This window comes from Hirundo rustica, chromosome 3, assembly GCF_015227805.2.
Source record: "Hirundo rustica isolate bHirRus1 chromosome 3, bHirRus1.pri.v3, whole genome shotgun sequence".
In the NCBI taxonomy this organism is placed as follows: domain Eukaryota; kingdom Metazoa; phylum Chordata; class Aves; order Passeriformes; family Hirundinidae; genus Hirundo; species Hirundo rustica.
In genome coordinates this window covers 3,185,564-3,212,755 of record NC_053452.1, presented here as the reverse complement: position 1 = coordinate 3,212,755, position 27,192 = coordinate 3,185,564, and the positions used below count along the sequence as shown (strand labels likewise).

The 27,192-nt window shown below is 46.6% G+C and overlaps 1 protein-coding gene across 3 annotated transcripts in view; it reads right to left on the bottom strand.

The window, feature by feature from the left end:
• Window positions 1-10,019: 10,019 nt before the first annotated feature.
• The window catches only part of MEIS1 (Meis homeobox 1), a 109,291-nt gene continuing 92,118 nt past the window's right edge, over window positions 10,020-27,192 (bottom strand). Inside the window, exons 10-13 of one of the 3 annotated variants that reach the window (XM_040059005.2) lie at window positions 15,919-15,977; window positions 14,585-14,674; window positions 14,222-14,317; window positions 11,523-11,661 (exon numbers count right to left, since the gene is read on the bottom strand). In XM_040059005.2, the coding sequence (XP_039914939.1) occupies window positions 14,259-14,317; window positions 14,585-14,674; window positions 15,919-15,977 (208 nt within the window). In that variant the 3' untranslated portion in view covers window positions 11,523-11,661; window positions 14,222-14,258. Of the gene's footprint in view, window positions 11,662-14,221; window positions 14,318-14,584; window positions 14,675-15,617; window positions 15,978-27,192 lie in introns of those variants that run through there. The other 2 variants (XM_040059002.2, XM_058419823.1) reach the window with 2 other exon arrangements.

The window sequence follows — 27,192 nt, the reverse complement described above, 5'->3', positions numbered from 1 at the left end:
AAATCCCACTCACAGGGACTGAGAGAGCAACATTTTAGGGAAAAAACAGTCCTGATTTTTCATCACCATCTCGATGCTCACTTTGATGCCTTGGGAAGGCTGACCTGGAACAGAGACTGGACAGAGCTAGAGAATAGAGAAGATATTTATTGAAAGGCCTCCAGAATCCACCTTGGGCAGAACAAGAGCCTGGTCAGGACTATACCCAAGGTGAACTAAGAATGGCCAAAAAACGGCTGAGCGGTCACGAGGTCTTACCTTTTCACAAATTTTGGTCCATTTTCATATTGGTGTTTAATTGTCCAATTCCAGCTCCAGGCTGTGAGGTCCCATCCTTCTTGTTCCTCCCTTCAGCCACCGTTGTTTGTGTTTTTGGGACTGAAAGTTGTCCTGGGTGTGCAGCAGGAACAGGATTTGTTTTGTGTCGCTGCTGTGTGCAGAGAGCTGAGTGACACCGAATGTGAGCTCAGAGCTTCACCCCTGGGCAGCACAGAACATGAAATACATGAAAGCTGAAACTCAAGGCATCATCAGCAGTCAGTGGTATCAACTCAAACCACGGGATGAGAAAGTTAACTGCAAAGCACCTCCTCCCATCAAGGGGCAAACTGAAGCACCCCAAGGCAGTTCACCACTCCACCAGGCAGTGTCACCCACCCCTGACTCCGCACCACCCGAGGTGTCCTTGGAAGCTGAAATCCCATCGATTTGCTCTTCAGCTTGTGCTTGGACACATCAGGTGCCCCGCAAGAACAAGGTGGCTGCATCAGGCTGCGTGATGATTAGCACATCAAAAGGCATTTGAAAAGGAAGTACGCTGTTAATTTACTCTGGTAACGACTGTGACAAACTGTGGGGTTTTTATCCTTTATCTCTATCCAGGACACCAGTAGGGGGGGAAAGGTTGTTTCTTGTTGTTGTGGGTGTGGGTGGGTTTTTTTGGTTTGGTTTTTTTTGTTGTTGTTTTTTTGTTTTGGTTTGGTTTGTTTTTTTTAACACAAGAGGTTTTCCAGGGGTTTTCCCAGGCTTGGGGAAAAAAGTCTTTGGCTGAAGTTTGCGTTTCTGGTGTTGCATGAGTTATCAGGACCCGAACAGGAGCTGACTTAATCCACCATTGTTAGATGCTGGTCAATGCCAGGGATCGTTGCACCTGCCTGCACACGCTGCCCTTGTGCTGTCATCAGCAAATAGCTGAGCACTTCAGTAGCAAACTGATTTTATAGCTCTGAAAGGCTCCATATCTTCTATGAGCGCTTGGGCCTCACAATTACTTTCATCCCCAAAAAAAAGTAAGCTCCTGAGGTTGCAATCCCCATCTGAGCCTTGTTCTCCTCCACACCCTCCCCATATGAACGTTTGCCCAAGCACTCACTTTGATGTCTGCACGACATGGACGTTGTTCAGGAAAAGTTATTGGGTGAGTCACTGGGCTGGGATCCGCTGGCGGCTCATCCTCCTCCAGGTAGGCTGAGGAGCGAGCAGCACAAAAACTGCTCACGGGGTTAAAGGAGATTATCCCCTGAAGAGAAAACCCCTTCACTGCTCTGGAGTCTTCAGCATCTTCAGCTGGGTTCGCCAGAAGAGCCAAGCTGAGACTCAGCTGCTTGGCCTCTGCATTAAAAGAGCGACCCCAGGATTTAATTTAAAGGGTTAAGCTGTACATAAACCTCTGCAGTTTGGCAGATATCAAAGAGCAGCACTGTTGCTTAAAAATTTACTTTTCCAAGCTAGACACAATAACTGGGGAGTGGGAGTGACAACCTAAACCTTGTCTTGAACTGCCAGCTGGTGAATTCCCCACAGGAGGTATGTAGCCTTCCCTCCTGGAGAAGAAAACGTCCCCCACATACCCAAACAGTCAGAACAGCAGCAGAACCAGACCTGAGTCTGGACTGAATGGAGTCAGACTAATTTCTATCTCTCAAGTGGATGTTAGAGCAGTTCAAACTCTGTTTAAGCTGATGGAGCAGTTTAAACTTCAGTTCCCGCTAATCATAATTGTTCTCTCTGCACAAATGCATTTATTTTCTCTAGCCCCGATTTCTGCAAACCAACGGTCAGGAAACTAACGTGTCCATCCGCGAAGTTTAACAACTCTACCTTCACACCTTAAGAACTACTGCTACCAAAGAAGCACAGCTGCTGACAGAATTTGCAGTTCACACAGCATCCCAGCATCTATTAGTGCAGCCAAAGCTGGACCCAGTCTTACCTTTGCAAATGTTAAAGGCGCTGGGTTTGCTCCTGTGAAGTAGCAGGAGATAGTGGGGAAAATATATTTATTTCTGTGAGATAGTTGGGAAAATGCACTTAAATTTACAGTTGCTTGAGTTGAATGCCAAGTGCAGGACCTACATCTTTGCGGTCTGGTTCTACCCTTGCAAACATGTTGCTGGGGAAAAAAAAAGGAAAAATAAAAAATTGCTCCGGTGATTATGTATTACCTAGAAATTAAAATAGATTGAGTAGACCATAATAAATACATGCCAGAAAAAAAAAAAAAATATAAAGAATGTGTGGGAATGCCTATACTTTATCTTAACATTTCCTAGCAAAATAATTTCCTTATGGTGTAATCAAAAATGGAAAGCCAGCACCTAACGAAATTGAGTGCCACAAGCATTAATAATGGTTAAAATTACCAAATTACCATTCGATTTATTTTTATATTGGATGATCTTCAAAGTTGTAGATTGAGAACTGCTGAAACGTTTTAGGGATTTGTTCCTCAAATCAGAATAGTTCGGAGATGAAAACATTAACTTGAATTTTAACATATAAAAAATCCTCAGTGAAAGGAAATAGATGTATTTTTTACAAAGAAAAAAAAAAAAAAAAAAAGGGGGGGTTGGGGGGGAAGAAAAACTTTTAAAGTTCCCCTGATAGTTACAGATGGTTTAATCTTTGGAACCTATTATGTGTTCATTTTCCCTTCAGCATTAATTATACATAATTACCACCACTTTACCCATACCCTTTCGAAAAACGAAATCTGTTTACACTTTTCGCACACGTTACATCAACGCAAGATTCCCAGCGCCGCTCCTTCCCCAGGAACGGGATTCCAATTCACCCTCCTGAAGGACGAGGGGAGCCGGCGCAAGGCAAACCGCTTTTATTAAGAGCCCCTTTAACGCGGCTTAATTACTTTCAAACCCTGGGAGCGATCAGGTTGTGGCCCTTTTGAAGGGCCACGGAGGAGTTGCGGTGCTGGCGGGGGAAGGCGCGGCGGTGCGCGGCCGCTCTGAGCGCAGGGACCCGCGCAGCGCGGAGAGATGCGCTCGGCCGCGGCTGGAGGAGCCTGGGAGCTGCTCCGTCCCGCGGGGAGCAGCGAGGGCAGGAGGCCGGGGGGAAATGATCAAACTCACGTTCGCCTAGAGAGGGAGGCTCTGGTTTAAGGCTGAGAGCAGCGCCGGTGTTGTGAAAGGTTTTGGAGGATGGGTTGTTCGCACTTTTCGACCTTATAATTTTACCCTGCGCTCAAAACCACGAAATTGCACGGCTCAACTCTTCCTCCCTTTTTTTTTTTTTTTTTTTTCCTCTCTTTCCCTTCAACCTCTCTCTTCTCCCTCCCTCCCGGCCGTCGCAGATCCCTGTCAGGTGGCGAGGATCACAGCGCCCGGGAGCAGGAGCGCGCAGTGCGGGGCTGACAAAAAAAAGGGTCTTCCCCTCGCGAATGGCATTTCCCCACGGGCTTCAGGGTTTTGGGTTGTTTTTTTTTTTTTTTTTTTTTTTTTGTCCTTCCCCCACACCTCTTCCCGTCGGTGCTTCGTCTCGGTGCTCTCCTCTGCCGGTGTTTCGGGGAGGGGGGATGCCAAGGGAAGGGGCACCTCCCCACACCCCGACCCCGAACCCTCCGCGCCGGGCAGCAGCTCCATTATTTGCATGTCATGTTTATAACCTGGTGGAAACCAAGACTGATATCTGTGGTCGGGAGAAGATGACTTTCACCTCCCCGGATCACTCTCTTAAATAAAAAAGAATTGACCAGCTATGGGCGTAAGCATTTATCTTGAGTTTGCGGTCATTATCTTTATTATATTGCCTCGGCAATAAATAAATCTACTAGTTACTACCCCGCAATAAAACCGTAGTATATGGGACACCTTACTATTACTTTCTTAACAATCTGCCATCTCTCCACCTCTAAATCTTCCCTGTCCGCCCGGCCCGCCCGGGTCGCTCCCGGCCCGCAGGTGCGGAACCTCCGCGCCGCTGCCTCCGCCCGTCCCTCCCTGCCCTCTCCTTTCCCATTTTCCTGGTGATTCCTCACCAGAGAGGCTCCTGTCGGCCCCCGCAGGTGCCGGTCCTGCCCGCGGGCTGCTGCAGCCTTCTCGGGGGTGCCCGTCTGGCGTGGGCACCTCCTGGGTGGGTGCCCCGCCGTGGGCATCCCCTCGTGGGGGACATTTATGTCGTTTTATGGGCATCCCCCAGCTCGGTGTCCACCTGTCGGGGACGTTCCCCGAGTGGGTTTTCCCCCAGGCAGGTGTCCCCCGTGGGCAACCCCTCCTGAGCACCCCCTGCCAGCAGGTGGGACCCCCCCCTTTGGAACATCGCGCTCCTACTCCGCCTCCTCAGCCTTTCTACCCGCGACCCCGGCCCGCGGGGATGTTCCTCTCTGGTCGGGGGATGAACTTTGACCACCCCCTTTTCTTGAGTGAGGGTTTTTTGAGGGGGTGGGCAGGGGAACAGCCCCAAAGCAAAGAAAGAAAGCGCAGCCGCTGAGCCAGGGAGATTTCCCCTCCGTTCCCTGACCCCCGCTGCCTCTCTGGCTCCTATTTCCCTCCCCTGTTCCATAGGTAAATGTCCGCGCAATAATATTTATTTACAGTCAGGATTCTGCACTTTTTTTTTTTTTTAATTGTATTTTTATTTTTTTTATTTTTTTTTAACCGGGGTGATTTCTTCTTGCTTTTAAAACAAGCGGCTTGGAAAAATATTCCCATTTGGGGCAGGAGCAAAGGAGAGGAAAAGGGCGGGAGGGGGGGGTGGGGGGGGTGGAAGCATTTTTATTTATACCTTTGACATTTAAAAGAGCATAATTAATTTGTCCTGCTTGCATTAACATTGTTGAGGAAGGTTTCAGAAAGCAAACCAGCAAAGGGAAGGGGGGAGGAAAAATAGAAGCTCGCCTAGAAAGCTCAGGATTTTTTTTTTTTTTTCCCTCTTTCAGATGTGTAATCAATCATTCGAGTAGGAGGCAGCAAAATTGTAAAGATTCGATAGATTAAAATGCAAATGAAAGGTAGAAAAAGAAACATTAACATGGCAATCAAAGATTTAATAATCGTAAATCACGGTGGGGTTTTTTTGTTGCAGCTGCAGTTTGTGTGTTTTTTATGTTTTAATCATGTTCGTTCTATAAATAAATAATTTCTGAAACGAGACTAATTTTTCACTATTTTAACCGTGGGCTATGGCACTAATTCTTTTTTTCCTTTTTTTTTTTTTTTTTTTTTTTTTTTTTTTTTTTTTTTTTTTTTTAAACGTATGGAACTCCAGATTGCAAACTATCGGACCAGAAAAAAAGGGAAGAACCAGCTAAGTTGGATTAGTTCACATTTGAAATTTCAAGCACAATGTCTTCGAGGTGCCGACCGCTCCACTTTCCAATTGAAACCCTTATAAAGTTTATTTGGAATCATGAATGTTTACGTTAAAGCAGACAACGGCGTTTCTTTACAAGGCTAAAGGTAGAGCCAACCCTCATTCCTGGAGGAAATATGGAAAGATATATATATGTGTGTGTGCGTGTGTATTTTTCCCCCTTTTCCCTATATATGTATGTACAGGGAAAAAAAAAAAAAAAAGAACAATAACACTTAGGTTGCATTACCTCCAAATTAAAGCGTTGCTAAATTTCCAAGGGAAGATTAAAGAGGGGGAAACCTGGGGAGACAGCTGATCAATGCGCTGAAGGACAAGCAGGAGAGGATTTGCTCTCCCCCCTCGGTTTTAGCGCTGCGCCTGACAGGGAGGCTCGGGCACTGCCTAAGGATGGCCGTGGCAAAGCCAGCATCCTTCTGTTCTGGCTCGCACGAGCTCGGCTTTGGTAGCCCCAAATCCCCGGTTACGGGGTGCACCGGCTCGTCCTCCGGGAAAATGGCCGGAAGATAATTCCCTGAACTTTTGGGCTCAGCGGATGGAGTTCATTCTGCACGGCGAGGAGGGGGGAGAAAGGAGTTAATCTTTACTTCGTTGGCAATCTTTACAGAGCCGAGGGAGAGAGAAGGGAGAGGAGGAAAATCCCCCCGTGGGCTGCTCCGCTTTTGGGGGGGTTTGCGGCAGCGCCGCCGTCTCTAAAGAGCGCTCGGCGAAAAGAAACCGGTACAAAAACCGGCAAAATGCGGGAAACCAGCCGCCTTCCCGGGACCTTCTCCTCCTCGCCGAGGGGGCCCATGCCCGCCCTGCTGCCCCCTCCCCAGCTCCCCCGGTGCCCCCGGCAGCGCTCCCGGACCTTTCCCCGGGGCGGACTCTGCGGGGAAAGGAGCCCCGAGGAGCCCCACCGCAGCACCCCCCAGACGGGTACTCGGCATCTAGGGGTAGAATTCACCAATTTTTTAATTTTTTTTTATTATTATTTTTTCCCCAGCTCAATCACACTATACCCACCAGAATATTTTTTCCCCTTGCTGGAGCCCGATTTTTCCCCCCCTCCGGATCGGGGTGTCCCAGCAGCACGGCCCCGCCGGGAGCTGCGCTGGCCCCGCTCGCCGGCTGCCGGGGCCGCGCTCCGGGCACCGCCCGGGACTTGTTGTCTGCCAGGCGGGGAGCGGGGCCGGGGGGCTCCGGGGGCCGGGGGGGTCCGGGGGGGCCCCGCCGCCCCCCGCAGCCCCTGACCCCGGCATGCACGGCGCGGCTCCATTGATCATCCCGGCCCGCCACCCCCTCCCTTTATGAGATAATGCAATTACAAACATCAATAAGGAGCTGCGAGGGGAATCATTATGCGGTGACAGTGATAAATGACGGTGCAGAAATAGCATGCTTTTTTTTTTTTTTTCCTTTTTTTTTTTTTTTTTTTTTTTTTTTTTTTTTCCCCTAACAATCCAGGGGCTTTGGGGGCTGAGCGCAGTCACCAAGGTAACAGATGACATCCAAAATGGCACCAAAGGAAAAAAAAAAAAAAAAAATGAACAGTCTTTCTTTCGCCTTTCACTCTTTTCGCCCTGCTCTTCCAAAAGAGTTAGTTGGGGCTTTGGGAGCAGCTGCCACACAGGCATGCGGGTATTTCCACACGCATTAAAGGGACGGGGAAGGCTTGCTGGCTGTCACACACAAAGCACCAGCCCGGCCCGGGAGCTGAGCAGCCACCTCCAGGAGGCACCGGGAGCTCCCGTTCCAGGCTCCATCGTGCCCGCTCCAAGCACCGCTCGCCCCTGCCCGCGGCCGGGGACAGCCGCCTCCTCCCGGCCCGCGGGAAGCGTCCCTTCTCTCTCATACATGAACATAAACATAAATACATATGTGTGTTTCCATCGCGGGCGGCGTAGCAGGGTCAGGGGAGGAGAGAAACGCGATGCTGTTTTCCACGCGGGTTCGGGACGCGCGGAGCGAGGCCCCAGCAGCGGGAACTTCTCGCGCAACAGCGCCGGGGGTTGGAAACATCCACGGCGCGGCCGAAAAGCGCCGCTTCTGAGCCCAAGAAGTACCTGTGGCTGCGGGCGGCGCAGCCCTACGCCAGTCCCTCTGCCTGGAGCGGGGTTCTGTCCGCACCGCTCGGCTTGGCTGGAATTTGCTGTAAACCCCCCCCCCCCCAAAAAAAACCCCGCTTGGAGGTGAGGGTGCCCATCCCAGACGCGGGGCAGGCTCCGCGTAAATACCACGCTGAGGGGTCTGGCCCCTCCCGCTCCTCTGCGAAGGGAAAAGCTCCCGGGGGAGGCACAAAAAGGGCGAGGGGGACGCGAGGAATCGGGGCCAAATTAAAATATTAAAAAAATATATAATAACAACAAATAAAAATAAAGACAGTAACAAGCCACCGAACCAAAACCAGCAAAACAGAGCACCGCAAACTTCAGTCCGGCGGCGCGCAACATCCGCGGGCGGCCCCGGAGCCCCCGCATTCCGCCCCCCCCCCCCGGCCCCGCGTCACTCTCCCGAGCCCCCAAGAGATGGCAGTCGAAGACGGCTTTCCTCCTCCTCCTCCTCCTCCTCCTCCTCGTCCTCCTCCTCCTCGGCGCAGGACAGCGGCTCCGGCGGCCCCCGCTCCCGCACTCCGCCCCCGCGCAGCTCCGCGCAGCCCCGCGGGACGCGCAGCCCCCGGGGCCGGGCCGGGAGCGGGGGAGCAGCCGGGCCGCCCCCCCGGGCCCCTCCGGGCCCCCCCCCCGGCGCGGTGAAAAGGAGGGTAGCTAGGAAACAGCGAGCGGCCCCGAAAAGGCGGAATTTCCAACGTGTAAAATGTTCTTAACGGAGCCATTGAGAGAGTGCAATAAGGCGTGAGGGGGAACTAATCTCCCCATTTAAATGTTTGTGGCAATTTTATCTAAATGAATTTTAATGCTAAACGAGGGATAATTCCCTATTTGTAACCCGTTTACTTCTCTTTCCTGTGCCTTCTGAAGCCGTCTAACATCATGCGATGAACAATAACAATAAAAATACTGTCAAGGCATATTCTTCATTTTGAATGTGTTATAATTACAGCTGATTAAATGTCTCGGGATGTAATCGCGGGTTTAATTTGAAATGTGCCCCCCTCAAAAAAAAAAAAAAAAAAAAAAGGAAAAAGAAAGAAAAAAGAAAAAAAAAAAGAAAAAAGGTCCCATGGAGGAAGGTCTGTGCCCCACTTCGCTGCGGCAGCGAGGAGAAGGGACGCGTGTGCCCTCGCTTGTGAGAGGGCGGTTTGTTTTTGTCTTTCAAGAAACCTTAAAAAAAAAAGAAAAAAAAAAGAAAAAAAAAAAAAAAACAAAAACCCCACACCAAAAACCCAAACACGTAAGAAACAAAACAAACAGAACGAAACGAAACAAAACCTTAAAAAAAAAAAAAAAAGGCAGGAAAGCGAGCCCCGTTCATTCACGATTTGGCAGAAAAGTGTCATTACCCCGGCCTCACAAAGAAGGAGCCGGGATGTTCAAGTCGGCCTTCTCGGCGGTACGGCGGCCCTTTAAAAAAAAAAAGAGGAAAAAGGAGGAGGGGAAAAAAGAAAAAAAAAAGAAAAAAGAAGAAAAGGAAAGAAAAATCAAGAGTTTAAAAAAAAAAAAAAAAAAAAAAAAAAAGAGGGAGGAAGTCCCAGCCGGGGTCGGCCGTAGTGGGGGAGGACCCCCTTTGGTGGCTTGCTTCATTCAGAAAGATCTGCACTGCCTGCTGCAGCCCTGCCCAGCCCGGGGTACCCGGGGGACACAGAGCAGGGACCCCCGGGACACCTCCTGCGGGTGGCTTGGGACAGGCCGAGGGCTGGTGCATTATTTCGCCTTAATTAAGATATTTGTGTGGTTCTCCTAGCCCCGGGAATCTCCTGTTTTTCTTTCCATAGCCGGGATTTGCCTTAAAGCAGGCGAGGTCTCGCAGAAGGCACAAAGGTGCGAGGAAATCGGTTCGTGAGGGTCTGCACCGGCCTCGCTCGCAGAATCCAGCAGCACCTCATCCCCTCACAGATTTGCATTGCCCAGGCAACGTTCGCCAAGTTTTGTCTCCCTCCTTCCTTGGTATGCTCAATAATTTGAATAAACTCACTAATTCCAACTGCGGGTTAGACTATAATTTGGGAGGGAGGGGGGGGGATAACGCTATTTACAAATTTCTGTCCGGTAATGCCCTGCGATATTCCATTTATTAACAGGCAGCGGTTCCCATTCCTGACAATTTACAGTGCAAGTTCCAAGAAAGTTTCTTCGTGCAGCGTAGCGTTACTTTTACATTCTTCGAATAAGAAGCCGATGCTTAAATAGCAAATGATAGGTAACATCTCCAGAGCCGGCTGAATTTTGTAGCTGCTCGGCTCTCAGTCTGGGATAGAATGCTTACAAATACTGCATGGGGGCAGGAAACAAATTTTGCAAGCAGTGGAGTCACCATGACAAAAAATAATTTGTTTTTATTTTAGATTCAGATTTCATTACTGCACTCAAACTACTACAACTGGGCTTTGAGTTATTATACAATCCAAACTGTTTCAATCAGAAACTCTAAGACTCAGTGTGCAATGATTATTATTAATAATAATTAGCTCCTTGGTTTCTTGATAGAAAAAGGCTATCAACAAGCATTTGTTTAACCACAACAAAAGTATAATTAGCTTATCCCACTTAGTAAATCTGTATGCATGCCAACTCATACCAAACTGCTACTTTTACAAAAAATTGCAATAATACAGATCATTTTTCCAGTCCTTTTTGCACAAAATTTATTTACAATGTATACATAAATGCTCCATGATGGGACTATGGGGGGAAAAAAAAAAGAAAAAAAAAAAAGAAAAAAAAAAAAGAAAATGCACACATGACCGATGTCTTGCCCAGAAAGAAAGTCAACATATTAAAAATAAATCTTCAGTCCATGTTTTGAGCTGCATAAAACAGGAAGTGATGTACAAGGTGGTGGTTGCTGCATGGGGACAAGGATGCTCTGATGTGACAATTAGGCTTCAAATACACTGCCTTTCCGTTTCCATGCTTCCTCCTACCAGTCTCCTTAAGACACTGCCTGCAACAGCTGATTAATCATTGTTGATGACTTCAGTTTTTCCCATCCTTCCCGATTTACATCTGTTCAGGCCAATTCAAATATGGTGAGTAAATGAATTAGACATGCAAATTCACGCCCCAGGCTAAAAGAGAGAGAGAGGGGAGAGAGACGGGGAGAAAGGGAGAGAAAGGGAAGAAAGACAGACAGAGGAGGAGAGAGGGGAGAGGGGGGGGGAGAGAGAGAGAGAGAGGGAGAGAGAGAGAGAGAGAGAGTGCGCATGGCTGAAATCCTAGGATAGAAGAAAGATTCTTCTGCCTGACATAGTTATTTTAATGCTCTAAAAATCCTGCAAATAAGCCCTTTCTGTCATTTGCAGGATAAGTGTAAGGCTTCTTTTTTAATGTAAGGAGGCTTCTGGAGGAAGTGAAGAGCTATGGAAACAACACACATAGTGTGGAAAAATTTCACATTTTTTTTAAAAAATCTATAAGAAACAACGTAATATGGATAACAGTATAATAGCATTTTACAATATTTCGCTCTTTGTTTTCTTAATGTCTTATATAGGTATTTAGCATGTCCCCGGAAAGTTGACTTCAGTTGGTGTTTTCCTGCTTTTCAGGGTCCCTGTGAAGAACTGGAACGTCCCTTGGTCCAAAAGCTGACGGCCAAGAACTCCGCAGTCGTTGCAGAAAAGACAGTGTTTGAAATCTACCGTCGCTGCAGACAACGCGCGCTGTCCCTTAAGCTACTGAGCATGAATGTCCATCACTTGTCCGCTCACTGCTGGCTCGCCGGTATGAAGCATTGTGGGGCTTGATGCTGACATGGGCATTCCAGGGTGGGGTGGTCCTCCATGCATCATCATCGCTGGGTGGTGAGGGTGTCCAGGAATGTAGGTATGCATGGGGGGGCCATGACGCAGCTGAGCAGGATGGGGGGGCATCTGGGGCGGCGTGTAGCTTGGCTGTCCCATGTTCATACCCATCGGACTACCCCGAGACACATAATCCCCTGGCATACTTTGCAGCCCTGCGAGAAAGGGAGAGAGGAAAAGAGGCGCAGGTGAGCGGTGGGGACGGGATGCCGGCGTCGGAAAGCTGCCCCGCACGGGCACGGGGAGGCCGGGCTCCAGCCCGAGGCCGGACGCGGAGTCACGGCAGCGCCGCTGCCCCCCTGGAGTCAGGGCTCGACGGGAATGGCCCCCAGGTCAGGAGAAAATACCAAAACACCCCGAGAACATCCACCCCCTTCCAAACGCAGAGGTTTTTTTGGAGATGAAACGTCTTTCCGCTTTTACGGTTAGGAATGTGCGCGATGGAGATGTTCCCGGTCTGGAAGCGCGCCAGAGGCAGAGCCAGCCTGGGGATGGCTAACACCACAGGTTGGGAGGGCTCTCAGGTGGGCTCTGTTCCCCGTGGTCCCACTCCAGCCACCTGCCTTCGCCTCCCCAGGCTGGGAACACTACGGCAGAGAGTCTGCAGCAGCTAACGAGGGACTTGGGAGGAGCGACGGGTTAAATAGGTGTCAAGGTTTATCAACAGCTATTTATTTAGCTCTCGAGCCTGATCTCTTGGAATCTGTCCCAAATGTTTGTGCCATTCAAAGAGATGCAATCCAGCAAGGGACATACATCACTGAACAAAGGCCTCGTATGAAGCCGAAATTGATAGGATTGCTAAGTGCGATTGGTAAATCAAAGTCATATTTTTAGACACATTAAAAAGATATACATAATCAAAAACAGTTACCAATTATTTCTTTACCCCAACCCCCACGCCGATCACCTCTGGCTGTTTAAAAAAAAAAAAAAAAAAAAAAAAAATCAGACGCACAACCCAGTCAAACATTTCAGTGGGTTTGGGAGAACAATAAGAAAAAAATTGGGCCTAAAACAATAAAACCTCCTGCTTTCTGTGGGCCTCTGCCTTCTGCTTGGATTGCTGTAGCTGATGGGAACTGACAGATGTATTGTTTCGGAGAGCTATAAGCTCCATAATCATCAAGGGTGAAAGGCATACGCTATTGCTAAGTAGGTTCAATTGGCTTTAGTTCTAAGTAAGAGCGCGCCGTGAATGCGCCGAACACCTTGGAATCAGGTCTCAAGGCTCTAGCAATGAATAGCTGCTTAATCTAGCCTAAAGGAACAGTTTTGAACTAATGAAAATTGCTTATAAAATATACTGTACTCACAGCTCTTTAATCAAAAAAGATGATAATATTTTTTGTAATAACCTATTAATTTAATTGGTCACGAAGCATAAAATACATCATTTAAATTTAATTGACCCAGAAACTAAGAAACAATATTTAAATTAACTAAGCTAGAAATTTTCATGATGAGGTAATAAGGCTATTGCATTCCCAAGCTCAGAGGAATGTTTTCACAGCTAATTGTTAAAACTTAGTTTTGACTTGGGCTCAGAGAAGACTACTACGAAATACACTTGCCCTGGGTAACTTCAAACCTTATGTTAATATAGGCTGGGGGCACAACAAAGATGCTGAAATAACTCTTTAAACTCCAGAAAGAGAGCAAGAGAAACAGAATCAGGCACCACTTAAACATGGTACCAAGCGTCTTGGTGTTTCAAACCACATTACTACTAAAAAAAAAACCCGAAAACCAAAAAGCTCCAAAATTTGTATAATGTATTTTCCCCTAGAAAAAGACAAGAGGGGAGAAAAAAAAAAAAAAAAAACAAGAAAAAAAAAAAAAAACTGGGACAGTTTTTCTAGGCTTCCTTTGCGAGGCCTGCCACTGAAGATTGCATTAATGATCTCTATTTTTGTATACTGAATAAGTCAAATCCATTTGTCACACTGCAAGTGATGGCATACTTAATTTGGATATAGTCAATTAGCCTGGGCTAAGCTCCATAGCCTGCTGCGCACACCTCTATTTTGTATTCTCTCTTTTTCCTTTGCCACACGTAATCCCATTATGACGGACAGACAAAGAGAAATAAACTTGGGGAAAAAAAAAAAAAAAATCAAAGTTTCATCCATTGCTTACCAAAATGCAACTAAGTGAAGCTGCTGGGTTTTTGCTTGGGTTTTGTTGCTGGTTTTTGTTTTTTTTTTCCTTTTCCCTACCCCACGAGAAGTCTCTGTTTGGCTTTTTTGGTGTCTTGCAGGTTAGCGGGAGAAATGTAACTCATGCATCAACTGCGGTTAGACAGATTTATGACACTTTGGGGACATGCTCTTTCCTCTCCCTGCGCTGCTGCAGACCGCTTACATTTTGCAAATCAGTCTGTTGCCAAGACGACGGGCTCCCCCACCTCCCTGGCTGCTCCTTGTTTTGTCATGTGCTCGGGGATGGATAATAGCATCAATGTATGGCGGCGTCGATGTACGGCAGCGTCAGTGCGCGGCGCGCGCGCGCGCGCGAGGGGGGTTTGGGAGCTCGGAAAGCTTGAGCTGAACCAGAGGGAGAGAAAACCCAAAGGAGCCCAGGCGCAGGATGGACGGACGGATGGATGGAAAGGAAGGAACAAGCATGAGGCTATGGGCAGGGAGAACATAGGGAAATGCAAGGAGACAAATATCCCTCGGACAAAATGAGAACAAAGACCTCGTTTGTACTTACTTCCCCCTGGCTTTGCCATTGGTTACCTAGGTGAAGGTTACATGTAGTGCCACTGCCCCTCCATGCCCATATTCATGCCCATTCCACTCATAGGTCCTAGAGGGAGATAAAAAATCCAAGAAGATGCCAGAAAATGAGCAAAGTCAACAGATAGTGCCAAAAGCCCCTCTCCAAAACACAGCGCGGCAGAGGGTCCAGGACCTCTCGAGCGAGGAGATGCCTGGTTTCCCTCGGTGGTGTGGAAGGCAGGCAGAAGACAGGTGAGGCAAGGCAGGCAGCTGAGGCAGAGGGCTGAGGTGTGTTTACCTGTGGTGGCGCGACCGAGGCCACCCGTGGGCGGGCGGTGCTGTCCCGGGGGCTTACCTGGCGCTCGGATGCCCATGTGCTGCTGGCCGTCCATCACGAAACCTCCCATCGGCTGCCCGTCGGGGTTATAGGGTGTTCCTTGACTTACTGGAAAGGTGCAGAACATTTCTCTTTTAGCAACAGCCAATAGGGTCACCTCTTCTCACGGCATCAAGAGGACACAATTCCCTCCGCGCCCCACCCCCTCCGCCACGGGCTATCGATGCCGGCTGTAAAAGGAGCGGGAAACATCCACTGTGCGAATTTTAGCTGTCGGACTAACAAGCGCACGTAGTTTGGGCTTAATTTCCTTCTGCAAGTTTGGAAACGGAGTTAGCAAACTGAAATCTTGAGACATGAGGAGCCCCGGCTCCAGCTGCTGCCGCTGCTGACGTCAATGCAAAAACCTGTAGAGGAGCCGGATTTTATGGCTGGAATAGTCACACTGAAATCTCAGTGTGTTAAATTACACCCTTGTGCCTTCAAAGGGCTGGACCTGAACACATCCGTGCCAGATATTTATGTCTAATGACAAATAATCAAATGTACTCGAAGAGGAAGCGTGGCCCAAAGGCATCTTTGGACAACGACGGATTTGGAGAGTTTGGCAGTGAGACTCGGAAAACAAAACCAACTGGGAGTAAACGGGCTATGATAATCCTTGATGGTAAATACCCGCAGAGAGCTGCGAGCCAAGACCCCAAATAGAACCAACATGTGGAAACTTAAGGTCTGTTAAAAAAAACAGAAGTACATACACGCCCCAAAGTAAACAGCGAACGCTCGGCGATCCCAAAAGAAGAGCCCAGGGACAAAAGGACCCTATGCAAGTACCGCTACCTGAACTGGAGGTTTTCGCTGTACATTAAAAGCCGGCTTCAGAAGTAAGCTGGCTTGGGTTATTAAAGCACATAAAGCTCTACCTCATTGAACGTCTTTGAACTTTACTGAGTCCCACAAGTGATTCTGACCCCTTTGCCCTTTTGACAGGTAATAAAGTTTACAGCAATTCCACACCAAGCCATGCACCAGGGAGTGGTCACAGGAGCAGAAAGAGCTGGGAAGGAAAACTCCAAACAACTGCTAAAAAAAATACAGGAATAATTGGGATCGTGTACAGAAAGTTCGGTCACGGAACGGAACATTTTAGTTTCCCTTTTTGAATTTTCAATGCCTTTTTTTCTCCCCCAAATGATTAGAGCCATAATAAAAGAAAGCTGGTTGTATTTTAATCGTCAGTCACTCCCAGCATTCATTCCTCACTGATTTACCAGGTACTGGACCTCCTGGTGAATGGCTTGAGGATGGCTTTCGCCTGTGTGACTTGAATACAGTTATTATTGGGGACTTGCCTGCTCGATTGGACTGGTCTATCATGGGCTGAACTATTCTTCTTCTAGCATTAATAAACCTGCAAGAAAAAAGGAGGAAAGCAAATGGTTAGGGAAGGGATGTCTTCCACCCATCCCCAAGCCCTCTCGCCCCACCGTGGTGCTCTCCATCAGGCTGCATGGGGATGCAAATACTGCTAAAACCTCTAACCCTGACGACCTTTGAGAGCACAACCTTGGGGTTTCCAAGCTGATTTATGTTTGCCTGCCTTTTACCACAGTCGGACCACTTCCATTTCATCTTTTCATGGGGGAATTAGCCGAGTTTTCAGGAAACAATGCCAGCAACGCTTTTCTCAATACAGAATGGGGCACCGAAAAAACAAAAACGTGTGAAGCCAGTGAGATGCTCGTGAGGGCATCTGCTACCTCCCCCCTCATTAGTGTCGTTTCTGCCTTATGTCCTTTGACTTCTTTTCCCAGTTTTTCTTTTTTTTTTTTTTTTCCCTTTATCAAAACCTGTTCCTACCTCTTGCAAACCTAATTCCCTTTTAATGCCCACTATTAAGATAATGAACTGTGATGGCAGAACCCCATCAAATGAGGGAACGTCTGGACTTTTATCACCACTAAGTCACACTGCTGGGGACTTCAGAGCCATGCATTCCTCCTAGCCATTTCTTGGTGGGCTTTTTCCCCCCCTCCCTCTCTTTATGCAAAGTCTGAGGGGGTCAAGGCGAGGTCATAGCTTTACAGTAATTGAATTTATAATCCTGTTTTCTCCAGCTAGGCCTGACCATTTACAGCAAACATCTTGTTAAACTGTAATTACTGGACTACTGAAAATTCCCCCCCGAACAATGAAAAGATCTTAGGAAATAATTAAAAAAAAAAAAAAAAAAAAAAAAAAGAAGAAAAAGGAGGTACAGTCATTTTTAAAAATCCGCAACCATGCTCCTTGTGTTTTTGTAGCTCTTCGCCTCAGCTAGTCCTGCAACGCTTATTTGGAAATATTCAAAATAACTGGGAGCAAAAGAGAAGAAGGAGATAGATCACAAGCATCCTGGTCTCATCACGGTGCTGAAGTCAGGAGGCTGGGAACCATGGCAGGGAACCTGTCTGAATGAAGACCATTTGAAGAAATCTCTCTTGAGATTTCACTCAGCAGAAAGTTTACTTAAAATCCATTTGGGAAAAACCTCCATTGAGACTTAGCCGCGGCAAAGCGACGTAACCAGACTTTGCGCTCTTTGAGAGAGAGAGAGAGAAGGAATAATAAAAATATGTATGCCACAATATTTACTAGCGAAGGAAGAGAAGCGTGAATGCGGGCTAAGTCACAGCACACTTCTAAAACGGGATGGGAGAGTCCACAAAGGAATACTTGATGCTTGTTTTCATTGCCTTTGCCTGGGGTGGCTTAGCATGAGCTCTCCTACCACAGAGATAAAGCCACCAGGATCTTTCCACAGGAATCAGCTCTGCCCACCCATTCGCCTACACCAGAGGGGAGAAGAACAGCAAACTGCCCCATGCTGTTTCTTTCGCCCTCATCAAAGACCAGCACAGTGACTTCAGACTCCTCCTATCTCCCGTTCCCCACTGACACCCGAACTCCTGCAAAAATCAATCAAGATGTTGGGTCTTTATCAAACCTGTCTTGAGGAAACGGGCTCCAAAGTACCAAACCCGGGTGCTAGTCAGGAAACCTTACACCTGAAGTAGGTCATGTTTTGTCAGCAACAGTATTGGATCAACTTTTCTACACATTTCCAATAAACACCCCCTCTCAACTCGACCAAACAGTGTTGCAAATCAGTTTATCATTATCTTGTACAAACCATGAAAATCAGAATCATGTGAGCAGAAGGTTAGACTAATTCTCCTTTCTCATTATAAGCACAGGTGTAGCACAAACACCAAGTGAAATAAGCAATTAAAAAAAAAAAAACAACTTGCTTTTTTTCCCCCATTAGCTGCCTTAGCTCCATGACCAATTAGAAAATTGTTTAATATCTGTAATCTGCATTTGCAGAAAGCAATTTTCACAGTAAAACAACACCACAAAACCCTGGTGCCTCAGCAGTTTCTTTTTGTGAGTCTGGCAAGGCTCTTGCTGTGTCCACTCCATCCTTCTCCTGCCCCACTGCTAGGATCTGGCAGCGTGGCAGGAGGAGAGGGGTAGCTGTGAGAGTGACTGGTCACCGAAATAACTTTTACCCCAAATAAATGCTGAGCAACACCAGGCATGTACAACCTCAACTTCACGACTTTTTCTTCCTTCTCCTCCAAACTACAAGCACTTTTTAAGATGAAGGGGGAGTGCCTCAAAATGATAAACTGTACTGTAAATAGTATTGTTTACACGCTGATATACCAGAATAAACTCTGTATCTGGAGTTTACCAATAATTACCCACAAGATGCGCCTGTGGTAAAAACGTAATCTCACCTGCTTGCCCCACGCTATCGTTTGGGATATCTGCTTTAAGAACATTTTACACACAGGTACTTAACAGTGATCTTCTTCCTACGCATTCGTGTAAGTATTTTCTGTAAGTAGCAATTCTGCCAAACAGCTCAGTGTTTGGATGTCTTTGGGGGGAATTCAGACACAAGAACATTTTCCTTCTGGGCAAAGTAATAAAATGACATTCTCGCTCCTCCCACCAGAAGTCAAACGGAGGTCAGCTCCCCATCCTTGTATCTGTTTAAATAAACTGGTCCAGCTGTTTGTTTCCAGGATGCCCTTTAACCTTCTGTCCCATCCTCCCTGCCTTTGTAACACAACGCTTTACTTTGCATTATAGTAGACTCCAAGCCACTACGCATTAAAAAAAAAAAAAAAAAAAAAGGGAGGGGGGGAAGAAAAGGAAAAAAAAAAAAAAAAATAAAGTATTCACTTTCAAGTTTCTTCCTGCATCCCAAACCTGGGATTTGTAAGAACCTATCAGATTAAAACAATTAACGTAGCTTGCCTTGAGAGAGCACAATGCAGACTGTAATGTTTATAAATCACATTTGAGAACTCCTTGCAAGCAAAACTGTGAAGTAGCTGTTGCTGCAGAAATACACGGGCATGTGGTTAATTTCTTCATACTCTCAGTTTTTTTCCTTTGAGAGGAGGGCCAGGATCTTTTGATCACTCTTTGAATTTCCGAAGTGCCAGGCTGATTTGAACAGCAGCAAAAACGATGGAACAGAAAAGCTAACAGGAATAATCTCCCTTCCCCTTTTCCCAAATGCTCATATTCACCTATCTCAAGAGAAAGATGCTTTAAATCACTCTAATCTTTAAAAATTCAGAGAAATCAGGACCTAAAAAAGATATTTGCATACTTACAGCTACTGAGAGGGAGTATTATCAAAATACAATTTAGCATAAAACTTAAGACAGATGTATAGCCTTACTCCTGTGAGTAAAGATCCAATCGGGTTCAAAGGCTTGCATGAAGTATTTTTCCCTACACCAGTGCTCTGACTTGTGGTATCTTTGCTCTGATGAGGAAGGGGTGGTTTTTTTGAGATTTTGCCTCAAAAGAGTTGGATCAATAGCGGCACAACAACATAATATCCCTCAGTGTACAAGCTGCACTCAGGAAAGTGATGCCTTGGGCTGCCTTTTTTTCCCCCCCCCCTTCCTTTTTTTTTTTTTTTTTTTCTTTTTTTTTTTTGGTGTGTGTGTGTGTTTTGTAAGGGGAAGGATCTGGCACGGAGAAAACATTTGAACAGTTGGGCAAACACAGAAGTTGGAAGTATTTCCTAATTTTTTTTCTCAAGTTAACTTTTCCTTGTTCTTTTCAGACACACGGGCTTGCACTTTCTTGCCAAAAAAGCAAGAAAAAACCCCAGCAATTCCACCTGCGTAACCCTGAAGAAGAGGAGGAGGAGGAGAAGGAAGAAACCCTCTTTTCTCCCATTTGCATTTTACTAGGATGTTTTCTCTTAGGCTTCTCGCCCGGGGTCTGTCTCCAGAGGTCACGGGCAGACTCCCTGGTTGGTGCACGGCTGGTCCCACGGGTGAGCTCCGGCCCCAGCCCCGGGGATGCAGCAATCTGCCTCTGCACTCTGACCTTCAGCTTGGCCGCCCTGGCTGCCACGCACAAGTTTTTGTTTCTTCTCAGCAAGAGGCTGCATGGCTGGTGATGACAAAAGACTTATTTTAGTTGGAAATTGGCTACAATAATAGCAGCCAGAGAGCAAGGATTTTCAGAGGGTCACCAAACCCTCCGAAAGGCACAGCTCGCTCAGGCTCAGGTTACAGCCCAAGTGACATTTTCCGCACAGATCTGTTCTTTCTCCCTTCCCCTTGTATTTCACTTCTGTTGAGTGAATAAAGCAAGACCTTCCTCTGCTGTCACGAATTTCCAAAGTCACCTTTGCTCAAGAATCGACAGAGCGATTGTGGGGACTTCCAATTTGCGGCCTTTGAATGAAATTTTCCAGGACCAGCTGTCTGAAAGGAGATGCTGAGACTTTGCGGGCTATTGAATTTTTCTCTGCCCCCCAGCCCTCCGAAATGAGGAGAGTTTCACACCATTACTGACTTCTGCTACTCGGAGTCACAGGCTGCTCCCTCTCAGTATTTGTCCCAAAGCGCTGCACGCCAGAAGCCTGTGTTTCACCAGCAGAGCCAAGAAATTCCCGAAAATCTCTCTGCCTCATTTTCTCCTTGAGCTCCTTCTAGCAAACCAGGCGTAAGAAGAATGAGAAAGCCCACATCACCTACAAACCCCAGTGCTAAAACCTCTCATGCCCCTCTGAAGAAAAACAGTGTCCCACTTGACAACAAACAAATCGTCATTTTTATAAGGGATGCCAAAGTAAACGCAGCGCTCCAAGCTGGCAAATAATTCACTTGTAAAACCAGTTGCACTCTTTTCTGCATAGTGGGATCCTTCACTTACACAGCAGCAAAACAACATTCCCTATTCAGCACTTAATTCCTCAACGCTTAACAGGTTTATCTCTAATAAAACCAATTTAAATGGAAAGTGTGCTATAAACCAAGATTATTACACTTCAGTAACTGCTTTATTCCTTATTTGAACATATTTTCATTTTTTTTTCTCTGTGTTTGTTTTCCAGAGATTTTTAAAAGAGCCGGGCAAAGAAAAGACAGAAACCATACCAACATAGAAATTATTTGACTGAGTACTTTCAAATGTTTTAAAAACAGCCTTGAAAATAGCAAGCTGCCTCTGTAATTATGAGCAGAAAAAAATAGCTGCAGACTTTCGAATGGTAATCGCATCTCCCCATCCCTAAAATGAGAAATAAATGTTAAAAGAGTGCTTACTGCTGTTATTAGAAAGTTCTGATCCTGAAGTCAGTTAGTGAGCTTAATGACCCGTAACTACCAGTCATTAGCAACCCATGCTCTCTGTACTCCCTTTATTTGTAAAGAAAAAAAAAAAAAAAAGAAGAATCCAAGACGCTCAAGAAACTTTGTTCAATTTAAAGTCAAACCTTATGAAATCATGTTTGGCAACTTTTCTTGGTTTCTCCTCCTCCTCCTCCTCCTCCTCCTCACCAAAGACAGTTCAGGACTGCAATACATCATTTACAACACTAAATGGAGGTAGGGAGGGAAGAGACTACAAGGGCTGCATGCCGCCCACCCCAGACACGTAATGTTGGAATACACTCCAAACACACAGAGCCCATCCATCAGGAGCATCAGAAAGAACTCCTGCAAGCTCTCCTCTTCCTCCCTCCCCTGCTGGCACCCAAGGACTGTACGCAGGGGCTGAGGGGTGTCGCAAGACAGTACCGGGAGAGCGAATTAAATAAAATACTATGCAAAAAATAGTGATGAAAAACCACTAATTAGCTGACAAATTTGATGTAAAGCACTAATGAAAGCCATGTGTGGTTCTGCAATTTAGTTTTAAAAATAGCTCTCTGACTTCAAGCATTACTATGTGACCCCACCAATGGATTCATGTTGTGCATTCAGAAAAGTTGCTTTCAAGCAGGAGAGTGCTATCAAATCTCTCCCCGAGCCAAGTCCGCTAATGCAGCGAGCACATCGAGGGCAAAAATAGAAAGCAGAGGGATGAGATCAGGTATGTGCTCCTCGTAGGAGAGCTGGCTATGCCCTACATTTTGGCTGGCCCAGCACGCACCAGCTCTACCTTTGGCCACCTCCCCTTCTCCCCAGCCCTTAAGCTTGGGAGCTTGGCCACTCTTAGAGTGTCTCACCATCCTTGCAGGGGAAGAATTTCTCCCTAACATCTAATCTAACCCTACCCTCTGTCAATTTAAAGCCACCCCCACCTTGTCCTATCAGTACCAGCCCCATGGGACAAAACGCAGACACGGTGAGAGCCTTGGGGTAGCAGTGAGCCTGGTGGTGGCGGCCTGTCCTCTGGAGTTTCACACCTTTATGATGGTTGGTGGCTTTCTATTGAGCTGGGAAACTCCAGCTCCCGGCCCTGCTTCTCCCTTGGCCCCAAAGCTCCCTTAGCTCCCTCTCTCTGCAGGGCTCAGGGCTATGGCTGCTTGAGGAGTCTTTCTAGAAGAAAGCCGGGCAGCAAACAATTCTGGTCTCGCAAAATTTTTGCCTGTTCCACAGCAGGATGGAGCTAAGGCCTATTTCTATTTATTTGGCTGGTTATGAATGAAAATTATGGAAGGGACTTGGTGGGGAGGAGTGAAGAGCCTTCGTGCCTGGGGAAGGGCTCCCTGGAGATAGACCTTCCTGCTCTGCCCCTCTCCTGTGCTCTTCTACATCACAGGTGAGAAGCTGCTGGCCTTTCTGGTATGTTCTCCTTCTCCTCCTCCTCCCCTCCCATCCACATATCCCCCTCAAAAAGAGCTCAGCCAGCGCGGAACATTTCCAGTGAAAATCCAGACCCAGTATCCAGGCGTCTCCCCGACGATGCCAGGGAGACAGAGCAGCGTTGCAGGTCTTGGCTGCACTGGGGAGAACTCTCAGCAACCTCATTCCCTGACACCACAACTCCCTCGGGGTGCAAGGCAGATGTAAACTCGCCCTCAGCAGCCAGATGATGTAAGGGGAAATCTTTACATGGCAAAGCGCCAGCGGAGCTGACCTCCCGTCTCTTCCCTGCTCCTAAATCCCAGCGCAGCTGTACTTTGCTGATCTCCATGTGCCACAATTAGCCTTTAAGGAATATGGCAAGGATTCATGTAGTAGAGCAGCACTGAGGCTGCTCTGAGTCCTGCCTGGGACAGCACTGGCCCCCACAAAGCGCTTGTGGCTGGGTACACGATGCGCTGGCAGACAAAATCTTGCCTCCCACAAAAACACTTGTAACAGAGGAGGGTGTGCAGGCTCTCTGAGAGCTTTGAGAGCAGTCCAGGCTGAGATGCACATCTCCCAGCTTGGTGGTTTTGCACAGCCCTGAGAAGGGTTTGAACACCAGCTTCCCAGCTGATCCTTCAGGAGAGCTCCTCTGGGCTCTACAGCTTGGGTCCTCATCTGGTGCAACCCAGCAGTTTTCCTTCAGCAGATCATGTCAAACCAGCAAACCAAGCCCCATTTGATGGCAGGGATTAAGCTGGGAATGGGTGAGAGCTGACAGCAAAATACTGGCAATCTCTCTGAAAACGTTCCTCCCTATTTCAGCAATTGAATGTCCTCTATCTACTCAGCATAACCTCTTCTTTGGGGGAATGTACAGCTTGTGAGAAGTGCCTGCACGACCTCTGAGCTTTCTCATGCCAGACAAGTATTCCAAACACAGGGGGTTCTCCTTGAGGCCCGAGGTTTTTCCACGCAGCAGACTGTGAGCCTCGTCCAAACAGCTTTTTCCCTGTCCCCTCCCTCCCCACCCCACACACAGCACGGGAGTGGGAAGCTGTGCTTTGCCCCCCAGCCCAAGCAAAAGAAGAGAGGCTGCTCCCACATCTGGCTGCCGGTTTAAATATGTTCCCTCTCACTGGAGGGTGTGAGGAAGGACCTGTCTATGCTCCTGGATGAATCCCTTCCTCCTCCTCCTCATCCCCAAAAGGCAATGAAGGAGTATGGAATAACTCCACACCCAGTCACCCCACACCAGCTCCTGCAGCCCGTAGGAAAAGGGAGAAGCAAGCCCAGGGTGGCCAAAACAAGACTCTGGACAAGTGTCTTTGGGAGAAAACACTCTCAGGGCCCCCAAAGAGAAAATATACAGAGGTCCTATATGGGGCCTGTGTTCTGCACATGAAATAGGCTTTGACATCATTCTGGTCTATACCCCAAGACACTGGTTTGGAAGCTTTATTGCTGTGGTTGTGTCTTCCCCACCACAATCAGACCAAGACAACAGATACAGGCACATTGATGTGCTTTGTGTGATGTGGGCACCTGAAAAACTGGTTTGAATTCTTTTTTCCTTTTTTTTTTTTTTTCCCCTCTCCCCAGAAACCACAGAAGATACAATTCTGAGTCACAGCCAACCTGAAAAACAACCCCACACTTCTGAACAAACTCTCCATGCCCCAAGACATCCCACTTCAAAACATTGTTTTCTAACCACTACTAATAGCCTACTTTGTAATCTACTTTATCTAAACATAATTTCCCATTAAGTGAAGTGATTCATTTTGCCTATAATCCTGCTACTGACAGCATTATATTCAGGGCAGAAGAAAAGACACCCTCAGAAAACAACACCAACAAAACACAGACAGGGAAGTCAGAGGAATGTCAAAGATTAAAAGAATTTGTGAGACCAAGCGACAGAGAAAGCTTAGGGATCAGCACCCAGATGGTACAAACCACTTTAAAACCCAGGTGGGAAGTCAGACATCTCTGGAAAAAATCTGAATTCAAAAGCAGCTATTGGTATCGAGCTTTATCCTTAGCCAAAAAAGATACAAGGACTACAGTGCCTGGGCAAGAGAAAAAAAAAAAATCCAAAACCTAGGAAACTGTTACATGACCTAGATTTCACTGAACAACAGTGGAAGCAATATTTTTTCAGCATCTGCTGCCATTTCTTTTATTTTTGAAGAGCCAAAGGAGAGGCAGAATCCTGGTTGGTGCTGAGGCCGGTGTAGCCAGCCATGCATCACTTACACCAAAATCGTTCCAGGGTAGGCAGGGCAAAACACACGCCCTGGAAAACAGGTTCCTCACCCTGCCCCTCTGGCTGTGTCTCATTTCTGAGAAGAGAAAATTGATTTAACCAAGAAAAAGGCAACATTTGCCCCATTTTTACTCTTTCAAGCTGAGTTTGGAAGCAGGCAGTTTGTTTTAGGCAGGTGCAGCCTGGAGCAAGAGTCTGGTTTGAGTGCGAGAGAGGGTCTCTGAGGGCACCTTTCTCCACGTGCTGGTGTTTCAGTTCGTGATGGTTAATCACTCCACACCAATCTCAGCAACTGTTGACACAAAATAGGTGGAGATCAGGTCTGTGCAAGCACAAAATACCAGAAAGGCAAACTATATGTAAACACACTTCAGATAGCTATGACAAAAATAGACCAAAGCCTGACTTGCAAAGCAATGACAAGCCATTACTCTCCCATTCTGTTGTTTTTTGTTTTTTTTTTTTTTCATATATTGAGGGCATGTAACTTTTTTTTTTTTTTTAAATATATATATCAAGGATCTCTCTTGCACTAAAAGGAAACCAAGACCTGAGAACTGTATTTACAGTGCAAAGCTCTCCCCTTGCTTCCAGTGCAGCACTTCCACAACACAATCGTGTCCTGAACGGGCATTTTTATTAAAATCAAACTCTTGTTTTGAGATGGTGCACTCCTGAATCTCAGTATTTTTAAATAAGGAGAAGCAAGCAAAGCATTCTGACCCTTACCCCGATCCTGCAGAGCAGAGCTAGAGCAGGAGAGGAGAAAAGAGCAAGAGACACGGTGCTATTTCATCTTATTTCCCTAGCACCTGACATCATATTTGTTACAGAACATTAATGCACCAACTAAAAAAAAAAAAAGTTTGTTGAGTACAAGACCATCCCAGAAGAGGGAAAAGAGTTTATTAACCTTTTGCTAGTCAGGACTATTGGCAGGTAAACTCTGTTTCCACTTGTCTGATGCTCTGCAGTGGGAACCAGCCTCACTTCCTCTCAAAAAAGCACCTTTGTGACTAAAATAATACCAGGCTTTGGGGCTTCTTTTGCTCAGTGCTCACTAATTAGTCTGCTAGCTTGGGAAAAATGATCTCACGCTTGCTTTTGAAATAAATGGTGTTTCCTTTGCTGTTTTTTCCCAGTATGAATCCAGGGGCTGTCAGAGCAATGGTTTGAAACATCTTTCCCTGGTGCTCCCAAATGGGATGACGCTTGTTTTGGGGCAGTTTCAGGGGTATGGAGACTGACAAGCCTGGACTGAACAAGGAACCCAGGGTCCATCAGGTCTCCATCTTCTCCTCCATCTGAAGTCCTCTTTACTCACCTCCTCTGAGCACCTGAGCCCTTTGGAAAAAACACCCATGGCAAAACTGTACCAATACTCCTCAAATCGACTCACCGAATCCACACTCCACATGTTTCAACCACCGTGCCGTGCTTTTAAATGGCTTTGCTGAACTAAAAAAGGAAATTCCAGCCTAAAATCCGGTGATCTGACGGTACCTGATGGCTCTACATTCACAGCTCTTCCCCCTGTAAGCTATTTGCTCAGCTTTTCTAATAATACCTTGACTGCCTGGCAGCTCTCCAGGGCTGTCTAAGGCAATATGCAAGCTAAACATTATTTTTTCATCTGATTTCAATATTTTCTTATGAGTAACTACACAGGATTTTACCTAGCGAGTATTCCTGATTGCTGTAATTTAAGAGCAGAGAAATAGACTACAGATGTAATATTATTATTACAATTGGCATTCAAGGTGAAAGGCATAACAATTAGCTAAGACTTAGTGAAAATATAAATGCAAAAATCTGCTTGAAAGATCCGGCACATGGTACGTTTAGAACAGCTAATTTACCGCACACATTCCGAACTGCTCAAACGATGTAACAATTCACCCAGCAAGATACTTTTTGAAAACAGTCTTCTTGGTGTTTTGAGGGCGTTTTCTTGGAGGGGGATGATTTTCATACTGCAAACACCTACTGTCTTATTCTCTGGAACACTAAACAATATTTATTTGTCAGACCTCAAACATATATTCTTTCTTATTCCCAATTTTTTCCTGCTTTTGCATGTATTCCCATTGACGAAACAGAGTTTAAACAACAACTGTATACATATTCTAGAATCACATAGAGGAGAAAAGCAATTTTTTTCCAAAACCTGATGGTTAAGTTCGTATTGCTGAAGTTGAGAGGATAATTTGTGAATGTTTTAACATTTACAAGTAAATAAGTGCTTGTATTTACTATAT